We start from the raw sequence: 13,901 nt of genomic DNA, 5'->3' as shown, positions 1-13,901 counted from the left end.
CTTGAAATTGAGATGTGACTGCTCCATGTTGATGATATACTGTTTTATTTTATTTATTTACACCTCACACTTCATCCTGCATCAGTGATCAGATTAGCAAAGTGATTAGCAAAAAGTACAAGAAAATTACATGAATATTAGTTTTAAAAAAATATTATAATAACAATAATAATAATTAAAAAATGAAAATAATAAATATAAAACAAAGAGGACAACAAGACTTTGAAAAAGTGCTTTAAAAAGTGCTTCTTCACCAGCTTTTTTGTTTTGTCCCAATATTTTTCAAGATAATTTTCTAAATTACAAATTTGTTGAATTTATTGAACATTTTTTGCCCAGTTTTTCCGCATATTTTTATTTATTTAAAAAGCACCAATTTGGTGAGAGTTCAAAGGTTTTAAATACTTGTTAGAAACATCAGAAAACAGCAAAAACAATGTGTTGCAATATGCTCTGTACGATGTACAACAGATCTGTACAACATTTATCTAAACAGGAGAAATAGATTTCTTCCTCCAAAAAAGACCCATATAAGTGTTTTCTGAGGGCCTCTTCCACAGCAGACATTCAGACTTCTCATTAGCAGCAGCACAGGTGTTACTAATCACATTAACGACGCCTCTGCTGTATTTAAGTGTCCCAGGAGGCTAAACCATGGCAGTAAAGATCAGCAGTACCACACTCCTGTAATAATGAGTTGAATTAAGCACCAATATGAAGAAAAGCCATCTGGGAATCAAAAACTGATTTTAACCAAACACACAAAGCTTACTTTGTCCCTGTTTCTTTTCTGCATGGTGCTTTAAGGAGATTATCTGGAAACAACCGAGCATTAAAGCTTTCCTGGTACTTTCTTCTTGTTCAGGAGCTCTGATTGGAATAAATGATGCAATTTTACCAAAACTCCACATCTGCTGCATCACTGCAAACACTCACAAAGCTCTGAGGTTTGATGCTATACCACACAGAGCCGAGTGACGCACGCTGGGAATGCACAGACCTCCTCCTCCCTTCAGCTGCGATGAACTGTATATGAGTGACCCAGAGTAGCTCACGGTGACTTGCATAATGTCAGTGTGTTGACATGTGGCCACAGACAGATGAGCTCACACACAGACTTTGTGCTGTAACCAACGGCGGCCTCCAGGGAGAGTCTGAGCCATGCTGCAGTTGTATCTGCGGTCGCTGGTAGCAGCTGAGAGCTTGATCTGCAGCCCACAGGGGGTCTGGGTGTTAGAGGGACATTCTTTGACTGGAAATAGAGACAAAGGGGGGAGGGAGGGACAAAGAAAGACAGAAAGAGATGTGTTTTTTGATGCAGACAAAGACGGTGACAGGTGATAATTTGTTGACGGACAGATCAACAGTTAAATGTCATCTGGATGTTTCAACAGGACAAACAACACACACGTGCAAAACATGTTTTTCTTTCTTTCTTAACGCATATTCTACTAACAGAAAGAAGTGAATACAAGAAAGAGTTCTTCCAACTTTCACCCAGATTTTTGCAGAGGTGAAGGAAGTATTCAGGTACTTTACTTAAGTAAAAGTACTAATACCAAAAGTAAAAGTCCTGCGTCAAAAATGTTACTTCAGTAAGAGTAAAAATAGAGTAAAAAATCAAAAACCACAATTTAAAACTTAAAAAAAAGGAAATTACATCAATGTTTATATTTTAAAATAATTGCCAAAGTGCCCAGCTCAGAAAAATCTCAATTTAAAACTTAAAAAAAGAAAAGAAGATTAAACCAAAGCCTGTTAGTTGCAGGGAAATGACTTTCACTCATCAGCCTCGTAAATCATCTTTCACTTCCTTTATTTGTTAATGTTCAAGTGAGTAATTATGATGAAAGCAAAGGGGAAAGTCAGGTTGTCACAATAGAGTAACAAAGTTCATGCAGGGAGGAAGTCAAGAAAGCAACAGACTTTAACCAGTCTGCTGTTCTATAAATTCTGTATTATTCTAACCTCATTCTTTGAAACATCTGGAGATTAACTACATGAATTAATCAGCCCGTTCTCATTCAAGAGTCATCAAATATTACAATATATATATTGTAATATAAATACAATGCTTTTGGCAAAAGATCCTGACAGCAAAAGTCACCATTTTCATCCACCTGATATGCCAGTGGATGGTGTCAGGTGAGTACACAGCCAGATATGGTGTTATTATTATAATGTGCAGCCAGACGTCACCTGCTGCATCCGTTTTCTGCGTGCAGCATCACTTGAGAACCAACCAACCAGGCTGAACCTGCACCACTGTCACAATTACTGCAGGACAGCGTGAGGTTGAAACACTGCTGGTAACAGCATCATATAAAACGAGCACAAAGGCGCCAACAGGGTGGGAGGGTTGGAAGATGGATCAACAAATCCCAGACTGTCATGCTGGAGTCAGGTGTTCACTTCCTGTCTGAATGTGATGTTTTCTTTCCACACCTTAGCAAATCTTCACCAGTTTCCCTAATCCTAACCATCCATGCCAACATGTGCACAAGTTAACGTTCTGGCGTCGGTTGCCGTGTGCTTGTGTTGCTAAATATAACAAAGTGCAGCATCATCCCACCATGTGCTTGTGTAGACATCATGGTTGCATCCTGGACGTCAATACCAGACGCAGAAAAGCACCTAGAGTGCAACACGTAGACACAGAAGTCCACTGCAAAGCGGCAACATGTGACCACTCGGGATGAGAATGAGTTGGAATTAATTGATGAATAGCTGAGAAGCGTCATGTTTATTCTCCCTTCTTCTCCTTTTGAAAATGTAAGATCTAATTGTTTTTGTTTATTAGAATCTGTTCAATGAGTTTGTTTGTTTTACATGTTGGAAATAAATACCTGTCAAAAATCTAATGTATAGCAGAAAACACGGAAAAGCATAATCTTGGAAACCCAAAAATTATGCCGCATAATTCTGGCAAAGATTATCATGCTGCTGAAATTTGAAATTTTTTTCACATTCCTGCACAATTCAGCTGTTATCATTACCACACATCGGTCCCATACATTTCCTCCTTTTTTTCACTCATGCAATACATGCACACACACACACACACACACACATACAAAGATACTTTTTTTCTGTATTTATACTTCTGAAGACCATTGTTTACATCATTTGTAGCCCTGCGAGCCTTACAAACTCTGACATATCTAAAAATGTCCTCACACTTTCGGCCTAAAATTCACACTGGTCTTCACAAAGACAGAAGTACAGCACTGGCCACACACATGCACACACACACACACACACACACACGCCACTGTGCACATGAACAGTCTCTCTCTACAGAGCACACAGAGGTGAAGCAGGGAGGAAGGAAGAAGTTCATGTACAAATGAGGGATGGAAAGTAGGAGGAACACACTTTCTCTCATACACACACATACAGACACACACACACACACACACAAATGCATGACTCTCTAGGATCCAGAGGGAGGACAGGGAGGGGAGGAGTGGAGGTGAGCACAGACCGCTTTGAGATAAAAGTTGCAGCAGCAGCAGCAGACATGAAATCCTCCAACGAGCTGGACGGACAGTTTGAAGAGTTTCTCCACTGACTGAACTCTGTCTGCTGCAGACTGACGCTCACACACTGAACCTCACACACTGACGCTCACACACTGAACCTCACACACTGACGCTCACACACTGAACCTCACACACTGACGCTCACACACTGAACCTCACACACTGACGCTCACACACTGAACCTCACACACTGAACCTCACACACTGACGCTCACACACTGACGCTCACACACTGAACCTCACACACTGTTCATGCTCTGAAGGTGGAGAGCAGCAAATTTGTGGAGGATTTCCCGGACAGGTGCAAAATCTAAATGAAGAAAATTTATGTTGGACAGATTTTTTACTGAAGATCAACGGCGCTGAAGTGAACCACAGCTGCAGAATGACAGTAAGTGAAACCTGGAGTAGGGGTTCCCTCACCGCTCCGAAACTAACATAAGAGAGGGGTCATAGATTAAAGGACCAGTTCGTGGTTTTTGTGATTCAGATTTTGAGATATACAGATATACGGCAGTGCATTGAGAAACTCTTATTTTTCATGCGCTGTTCAGATTGTTTCTGTGGATCACTCACAGTAACAACAACAGTGATTCTAGAGAGAGAAGTTATGTAAAAACCTGGAAAAGAATAAAATGTAGAGGGATACCTTCAGCATTTTTTTTTAATATATTTTATTTATTTTTGTGGTGAACTGACCCTTTAAATCAGACACCAGATAAGATGCAGAATATTGTAAATCTGGATGTTGCAGTATTGTAAATCATTTCATAAGCAGGTACAATAAAAACAATTATTATTTCTTTTATTTGCAAATTTAATGCATTTTAGAGGAATTATAATAAATGTCTGAAATGCACTTTCAGTCAAGTCCTACTGCATCAAAGCCAGTTTCAAACCCCTTTTAATGAATGAAAAATAATTGTAAAAAAAACTAAAAGCAAAACTACAAACAAATACGTTATTTTTAAATAATAACATGAAAAAATAAAACAAAGAGAACCTGAATTGAAAAAAAAAATCTTGCAGCATAATTTTGAAACCAAGAAAATTTGATTTGATAGTTTCTCATTCAGAATTCTGATTTATAATTTTGATATCATAAAATTGCTGACATTAATTATTTACATTATTATATGAAATTAAACTGAAAAATGCAAATAACATAATTCCTCAAAAAGAAAAGAATAGAGATTTTTCGGTATTCAAAAGATGCTAAATCAGTGTTTTTAGTAGCTTTATTGTCTCTTTAAACACAGTGCATACTGCATGAACATATAAATTAGACATTTGGTATTTCATTAATGTAGAACAACTAAATCTTGAATATATATGAACTCTTGAAGACTTAAATATTTTTAATTATAAACTGCAAAGGATTTCATTTTAAATATTTGATGTTATATAATTCTAAAACCTGGAAAATGGATTGTATTTTTTAATTTTTTTTTAATGCCTAAACAATGATTGAAAAGCAACCAAGTTACTGAACCTCGAGTATTGATTACTGCATAAAGCATTCTATACACTGTGTATTGTCACATTGCATGACTGTATATTTCTGTTTTTATTGCCAGTTTGGAAAAAAATAATTTTAGGTGGAAAATATCTTTTTTTAAACTGAGTTCTGGATGTTTGCCAGTTCTGCAGGAATGTGTACTACATCCCAGTGCACTCCTCTTTCACTGACACAAACACACACAGGCAGAAGATCTTGTCATTCATCACCCTGATGTTTGTGGTCCGCAGAGATCCGTTTCCATGTAGAGGACATCACCAGGACATTGATCGCCCACACACACACACACACACACACACACACACACACACACACACACACACACACACACACACACACACACACACACGTGTCTTATGTAACGTGGTGTCCCACAGTGAGGCTGTCAGAGTTGTTCTGTGCTGGCTGAGACTGGTGTCACCTCCTTTGACACGCGTCTAAACCCGACCAGCTCTGAGCTCGTCAGCTATGCTGCTCCCTGGACTCACTCCCAGCTCCTGATCGTCCACACTGTGCGGCTGTTAACTACAAATGAAACTGTCTTTATTTATTGTCACCATGACCAATGGGAAAAACAACTATGATCCCAGAACGTACTTTGAGAATACTGTAATTCAAGTGATCTGACAGAAAACTAGACTTCTGCACCTCCTCTTGGCTCTGTTTTCAGGCTTTAGAAAATCTTTTTAGAGACTGCGTTCCTATTTCCTTTTCTAGAAATGCAGATGTCATGCATGTCCCTTTGGTGAAAGCCAGGATGTGAACATCCAACTCTCACATGAAAGTCCAGGTTTGTTTGATCCACCCACTGCCCCTCCTGCCTATAGAGATCTTAATTTTCTTTATATTACCCCATTACCAGCAGCGTTTCAACCCAATGTTGTCCAGCAGCGTATTATGCAGACGCAATAGGTTGCATCCAGTCGCGTTCTTCACTGACGCCAACTCTCCCTGCCAGCGACATTCGATAACGCCTGTACGGTTTTGTCCGGCCAGAATCTTAACTGACAGCGTCCAACGATGTATAATGCAGACACAAAAGGTGGCTGTGGACGTTGGGACTTTACACCAAAAGATTTTCGAAAGTACACATAAACTTTTGAGAGCTGGATTGAAATCAGTTTTCTTGTACTGTGTTGAGATATGTTTTACTATTTCTTTTGAAACCGTGGGACAAAAGGCAGTGAGCAACTTGGAAAGAAATGTCCTAAAAATTGCAAGAAGTACAGGATTATAATAAAATGAGCCCTTTTTTAGAAAAAAAATCATGTTTATTATTGTATTACAGGAAAAAAAATCCACAATTTTAACTTTTCTTATAGGCCATTTCTTGTTTTTTTTATTGTCAGGTAATTTAACTTTCTTTAATACTAAATGTACGACCATATGTTCTTGTTAAGTTGCTTCGTGCCTTCTCATGTTTTTGCAAGAAAGCAAATCAATTTACTCAAGTTTCAAAGCGTTAACTGCATGTCACTGTCTTACATACAAGAACCAAATAAAGTGCTACAAACAACGATACATAAACAACCTACAAATAAAATTATTAATGAGTTATTCAAGACGTTGGCCATACGTGTTAAAACTTTTGTGTCAGACAGACCTGAATGTAATCAGAGTACGACACAAATACCGAGAGGGTCAAAGTTCAGTCTCCTCAGAGCACACACTCTAATAATGTATCCACAGATGGATTTGACATCGGCCGTATGGCATACCACAGCCGTTTATGTTACAGTTATATTCGTTAGCAATTATAAGTAATTTGAATCTTTTGTATTACGTCTGTAGAATGAGCAAATGTCTTGCAGCTGTTGCAGTGTAATGCTAATTTTAGGGATCTTTGTTAATTACATTTCAACAGGACACTTAAAGATCATACCTTGCATCTTAACCCTTTGAAACTTCAGCAAATCGATTTGATTGCTTTCAAAAACATGGGGGGAGGTAATGGTCAACTCAGCAACACATGCCCTAAGAAATTTTGTAAAAAAGTTACAAGAAAATGAATGGAAAAAGTGTAGAATTATTTTTTTAAATATGTAATATGTTATTGTTTGTTTTTTTTCTGTTACATGATTTTAAGTATATAATTGCTATCACTACAAATATAGTTTTCTGTTTTCTAGACTTTTTTTCTTAGTTTTTTGATGATTTTCAAAAAGTACACAAAACGTAAAATGCAAAAATGAACAAGAAAATGACTGAAAAATTAAAACAAATATACGTGTATTTTTTTCTGTTACATAATTTTAAGTATATAATTCTAATGACTACAAATAGGCTGTAGTTTTCTGTTTTCTGGACATTTTTCCTTAGTTTTTTGATAACTGTATATTTGGGGGGTTTTTTTATAATAAATCTCATGTCTTCTAAAGGTTTCTGGATTACCTTTTACAATTTTTTTTGCAACTTGTTTTTTTTTTTGTTGAAACAATTCAAAACAACTTGTTCTGTCTAAACTTGTAAACTTTTGCATATTTTCAGCTCAAAAAGAATTTGCACACAATCACAAAATGAGTCTTTAAGTTTGTAAAATGCGGTCGGAGCCTCAGCGGAGTATTCGCAGTATCTGTGTACGCCAAATTCACAGCTCCGAGTTGTTCTCTAATGAGCTGTAATGAGCTGCCCCGTGTATGAATGTACGCTGACACCAAATCCCAGCTGGGCCCGAGGGGGCCAGCTGTGGTGGAAACATCAACGTACCACCAGACAAAACAAAGATCAGAGTGTGTGTGTGTGTGTGTGTGTGTGTGTGTGAGAGAGAGAGAGAGAGAGAGGATTTCATGAGGCTATTAACAGACATGTTTATACCCGTGGATCAGTGTTGCCAGCATCGCCATGACGACAATCATCATGGCGACGGTTGTGTTACATTCCAAAGAGCTGTATTGGACTCCGCTCTGAAACAAACCTTTAAAATAACGTTTAAATTCGTCTTAAATGAAGACCTTCTGCTTCATAAATGTAGCTTTTTCCTGTTTAATGCACATTATGACCTTATTAAACATCACATTTACAAGACAAGTGTCAGTAAGCAGTAAAAATGCTTTCATCATGGTGGGATTTTTGGCATGTCACAGCAGGAGATGTCACAGGTGTTAATAATGACATTAATGATGGCTGTCTTACATTTAGCAGTAATAGTGCCGGGGTCCCGGGTGGTAGTGGAGGAATAGTTTTTTGGTTAAAAAGTTACACAAAAAGTTTGCAAACGTATACTCTTCCACACAAGTGATGGACAAAAAGCAGAGTCCGCACACTCAGCTTAAATGCAATAAGCAATGAAAGAAAAAAATAATCCAAAGAATTGCACATAATGTGTAAAGAAAACTATCTGGAAATTAGTACAAAAAAGTACAGTAAAAATCCAATAAAGAAATGACCTGGAAAAATGTGCTGAAGAATTGTAATAATTCTGTAACATAATTTAAAATATATTAGTTATAATAATTATAAATATCGTTTTTCCCTATCTGTTTTTATCTTTTTTCCTTCTTCCTAGGTTTTGAAAAAATTTTTTTCTACATCTACTAGTTTCTTGCAAGTTTGGGAACTTTTCTTATCAAGCTGCTCATTGCCTTCGTTTTTGAAAGAAATGGGACCAATTTGCTCGAGGTTTAAATAATTGCAAAAGGCGTCTGAAAGCAGCATGAGAAAAGTGATGTCGCTCCAGGTTTTAAAGATAAATTACGAGTTGATGTTTCGCCTTTCACACTTTTCATCACACTAAGAAATTTGCTTACACACCGAATGTGGTCTTTTTGTCCCGTTTGTTTGTGTGTGTCTCCAGGCCGCCACAAAGCTTCTGGATGAGATGTGCCACCTGACGGCTCAGTCTCTGACGCCGATGGACACGTCGGAGCACTTCAAGGTCCTGAAGCTCCTCGGCGAAGGCTCGTACGGCAAAGTCATGCTGGCTGTTCACAGGACAAGAGGTGAAGAGGAAATAATGTTTGTAATAGCCTAACACACCAACAAAGAAGACCGTTATTTACATCGTTCTCTTGTTTCCTTCAGGGACTCCGATGGCTCTGAAGTTCTTCCCTCGTGCGTCCACATCTCTCCTCTCGTTCCTGAGAGAGTATAACCTCTCTCTGTCGTTCTGCACCCACCCGTCCCTGACCCGAGCCCTGGGAATCGCCTACTCCACCCCTTCACACTACATCTTCGCTCAGCAAGCAAGCCTCTATGGCGATCTCTTCGATGTCATCTTGCCTGAGGTACACGGTTATCTCAACAGAGCTTTTTGCTGTTTTAAGTTTTTTTGTGTCCAGATTGCAACAATATAGTGAATCTCACACATCCATCTTTTCCCGTTATCCCCCACTCCTCAACCTCCCAAGGTCGGTATGGAGGAGGACTGTGTTCAGCGGGTGGTGTCCCAGCTGTGTGGCGCTCTGACCCACCTGCACTCTCTTGGTTTTGTCCACCGAGACCTCAAACCGGAGAACGTCTTCCTGTGCGACTCCGCCTGCCACTGGGTCAAACTAGGAGACTTTGGCATGGTCAGAATAAAACATCTGAAGACTGAACAGCCTATTCTCACACCAAACTCGTCAAATATGACCGCTCTGCCAGTGCTTTCAGTGTACGAACTTGACACCAAATCCACCTTCAGCATCCAACCAGAACGTGGCTGAACAGAGTCAGATGAGAACGCGCTCCAACGTAACTGGTTGTTGTTATTAAAAAATAATGGTTTTGCTGACAACGCCTTTTTGCTGGTGATGCCTTTTTGCTGGTGATGCCTTTTTGGCAATGCATTTCCGATAACGTCAGTCAGTTCGTGTGGAGCCTAATAATGCTATTTCTGAGAAGCTTAACTTATTCTTAAATATGACAGCATAAGTTGTTTCAGTCAGTGCCCCAAATAGTTAGCTCGTAGTTATCCCTCTGTGCCTCTGTTTATACACTGGGATGCCGCTACCATGATGTTGATACAAGCACATGGAGGGATGATGATGTATGTGACTATGTTTAGGCAACAAAAGCACATGGCAACCAACACCGGTATGTCAACAAACTCACAAGCTGGCACACATGGTTAGGATTAGTGCGAGGATGCACACGGTGAGGTGCAGGGAAAAATCATAACATTCAGACAGGAAGCAAACCCTGGATTCCAGCATGTAAGTCCAGGGTTTGTTGGACCCATCCACTGCCACTTCCACTCCTTAAATGACAAAGTTACTGGCAGCTTTTTAATCTGACGCCATATTGACATGTATCATGCACACACGACAGGCTCCATCTCAAGTGCCGCCGCCTGTCTGCGTATAACTCTGCCATACTAAACACCACGCCACTGACGCCAACCAGCAGAATATCTTGTGGACAGTACAGGTGGATTTCGGTGTCAGGATCTTACACTGAAAGCAGTGACAAAACTGCAGGTTTTTTTTTTACCTTTTCAGTAAAAAACTTTTACTTTACCTTGAATTAATACCTTAATGAAGTAATTAAAAACATTCCAACTTTTGAGGATAAGTGTCAATGCAAAAGAGCCATTTTTTAATTGATATATGTGTTGTATTTTTACACACTTTTTTGCACAAATGTGTGTTATAAAAATTCTGAATATTCTCCACAGGTGAAGGCCAGGGGCACCAGGGTCCCAGAGGTCTGGTACAGCTCTCCTTACTGCACCCCTGAGGCCGAGATCGCTCGCGGAAACGAGGACAGCTGGAAGAGCATGAGTGACGGGGATGATAGCGTCGAAGAGGCAGAAGAGAGGAAAAAGAGGCCCAGAGTTTGGGTTTCTGTGGAGCCCAGCACAGACAGCTGGGCGCTGGGCATCCTGACCTACGCCATGCTCACTGGCAGCCATCCCTGGGCTGAAACGGCCAGCGACTGCCGCGCCTACCTAAAGTACGTGGAATGGTTTGAGACATCAGGGGGACCGGATGATGAACTGGACGTGTGGGCAGAGCCGCAGGGCGAGGTCATCGATTTGATTGGGGCTGAACTTGGAAAGAAAGACCGCCCTCCCGTAGCGCCCCAGTTTGCATGTTTAACCCCGCTGGCCCGCTCCTTCTTCCAGACGTTCCTCGACCCGAGGCCTCGCATCCGTGGACGACCAGAGGTTGCGTTGAATTACCTCGGAGGAGACTGGGTGATGGAGAAGGAGAGGGTGAGGCTGGAGGAGGAGAGGAAGAAGAGCAGAGGGAAAGGAGCAATCGGCAACGTGAAAGAGATGGAGGGGAGAGGAGAGAGATAAGAGACTGGGAAATATGAAGTAACTAACAATAGACTTTCATATTTATAACAGTTTTTTATTCACTAATGCTGGTTTTAGTTAATAGTCTAGCAAACATATTTTTTTGTTTTCTACGAACACTGTAGAGCGTACAGTAGATAAAAGCATAAACATTCTCTGGTTACGGCTTCTCAAATATGAGAATTTGACACTTTTTTTTTGTTTGTTTTGTTTTATTATATGACTGTTTTGGAACACTTTATTTTGAGCTCTCAGAATATTTTCTGGCCTTTTTTCACTGTTTTGAATCTAAAGTGATGATGAAAATGTGTTCTGATTTTTGTCACAACACAGAGAGATATGTTATTAAGCACCCAGCCACTCTGAACTTTAAAACAAAAAAAACAGAATCGGACTGTTACAGCTTGACTAGTTTGAGCCACCAGAACCAGAATCAGGAGGAGGAGGAGGACACTGGACTGTCTGGGAAAGAAAGAAATATCCGTAAATAATAATAATCAACAGAAAACATTACTGTTGCACATCAACTGATTAGACAATATTTGGAAAAAAATCTAACATTTATGCAAATGGGACCATTCTCAAAAGAGTGTGAGCCTCTATACCACATTTTACAGACTGAGAGGACACTAATTGTTTAAATGTAGCTGGCGTTTTTGAGCTACTGGTTACAGCATTTGATTTTGGATGTTTGTGAATTAAAGAAGCCGTAAATGACTTTCAACGAATACCTGTGATGCACGCGGCTCCTAACATGGACGTGGCTAAGCGCTAAAACCGGCAAACGTGCAGACAGAACTAAACATTTTCACGTTGAAGGGAACTAGAGTGTGGACAAAACTATTTAAACTGGCCAAATATACATGCATCTGTTTATATTTTGCACTTGATTTGTTTCACTTTTGCAGTGATATACGTAGTTGATGAAGTAGACGTAAGGCTCCTGATTAAGTCCTTCACTAGAGTAAAGTAAATGAAAAAGAGGAAATGCAGGGAGAAAATGTAAAACATGATGGTTAACAAGCAAAAAAAAGGCAAAATAATAATAATTATATATATATATATATATATATATATATATATGTCCTTGAAAAGTCATGGAAAAGTTTTGAAACTTTCTCCATGAAAATGCGTGGGAACCCTGTGAACAAAAAACTGATGTCAAGTCTTTTTGGGCCCCATTGCATCACGTGACAGACCCATATGTTGTATTTGCATGTTTGGCCACTATGTAAAATTGACTTTTTCTGTAGACTTAGGATGCACACACAGGGACTTATATGCACTAACATGCACATGCAAGCAGACAGCTGACAACAACAAAAAACAGAGAAGCTCAGATTGCATCACACATATAGAGAGTGTGACCTAATTCCCTGCTCATCTATATCTTTACATAGCAAAAAGTGGTTTGCTCCTACATTAATGCTCTGAATGTTGTATACAGAACCTTTCATTTAATTTTTTTTTTAAATTAATCAAGTATTTACTATTAATCTATCTTAAATATCAGATTGAAAATGACAGATGACAAAAAAAACAGCTGCAGTTCTGGGGATTATTTGTGTTTAGCAGTGCTGTAAAGCTATCATGTCCTTGTAAAAGATACTGTCTTAGCACGCTGCATTTATATTTGGGATTAGAATTTTAAGTGTATGCATCATGGTGGGCTATGAGCTGTATATAGACTGCTTTGGTGCCCAGTTTATGCAACACGTCAGCAGACCGAGAGGAGCGATGCAAAAACTGCAGCACTTTGACCCAGCAAAGGGGAAAACATTAAATATTAACCACACGTAGGCACTTTCTGGAAGTAAATATGATTTTGCTGCACAGTAAATCTAATGAGAGTTTTTTTGTTAGCACTTGTGTTTGCTGTTACTGTAGCGCTTTGTTCAGAAAGATTATATTCTCATACTTGTATGATAAATTAATGGAATTTAATGCATTATATTAGGACTGAAGGTGTTAAATTCAACTTAACATAAGGCAATAGCAAGTGTTGCTGACTTAATGTAAGTGTACAATGTAAAATACTTGTTTATTTACTACACTACAGACATTTGCAACCTAAAAAATGTAATCCAAATGCAATTAAATGATTGTTTTTGTAAAAAGCTGTTTTGTGAATTACTTCTGACCATCCTGAAATTTTACTGCTCATCATAAAGACTCACATCTGCCGGTGTTCGTGCAAAGTGTTTTTCTAACATGATTTTTATTATGTTGACCTTAACAAATGCTCATATCTTAATAATGTCCTTGTGAGATTATACACCAATGCAAATAGACTACACACACACGCACACACACACGCACACACACACACACACACACACACACACACACACTGAAGGCCATCTGCAGAGCTTCCCCAGATGTTTTTAAAAATAGATCCGCTGTCGTAAATCTGACACTACAGCCTTTCAGCACTGTGTGTGTGACCCCTCACAGTGCAGCCAAGTCACACACTGATCACACTGTCTCTCATGCAAATACTATCAGCTGAACACTGTGCAGAGCTGGAGTTCAGCTCACAGACACAGTGAACCACATGTACTCCTGACACTGATCTAGAAACATTTTTCTCTGAAAGAAATTAGAGTTGTTGAACCATTTA

The 13,901-nt window shown here is 39.2% G+C and overlaps 1 protein-coding gene across 1 annotated transcript; it reads left to right on the top strand.

The window, feature by feature from the left end:
• Positions 1-3,507: 3,507 nt before the first annotated feature.
• LOC121958143 (serine/threonine-protein kinase SBK2) lies at positions 3,508-13,398 on the top strand. Its single transcript, XM_042507016.2, has 5 exons — positions 3,508-3,933; positions 8,855-8,999; positions 9,082-9,284; positions 9,408-9,569; positions 10,655-13,398. Exons 1-5 carry the CDS (start codon positions 3,928-3,930, stop codon positions 11,279-11,281), a joined length of 1,143 nt encoding a protein of 380 aa, XP_042362950.2. The 5' UTR covers positions 3,508-3,927; the 3' UTR covers positions 11,282-13,398.
• The last annotated feature ends 503 nt before the right edge of the window (positions 13,399-13,901 follow it).

The sequence above is a fragment of the Plectropomus leopardus genome, chromosome 17 (genome assembly GCF_026936395.1).
Source record: "Plectropomus leopardus strain MGB_pleo_1.0 chromosome 17, ASM2693639v1, whole genome shotgun sequence".
Classification (NCBI taxonomy): Eukaryota; Metazoa; Chordata; class Actinopteri; order Perciformes; family Serranidae; genus Plectropomus; species Plectropomus leopardus.
This window is presented reverse-complemented; position numbering and strand designations above follow the sequence as displayed.

Coding starts and splice junctions, on each gene's coding strand:
- LOC121958143 (XM_042507016.2), top strand. Junction 9,000..9,081: donor GGCTGTTCACAGGACAAGAG/GTGAAGAGGAAA, acceptor TGTTTCCTTCAG/GGACTCCGATGGCTCTGAAG. Junction 9,285..9,407: donor TCGATGTCATCTTGCCTGAG/GTACACGGTTAT, acceptor CAACCTCCCAAG/GTCGGTATGGAGGAGGACTG.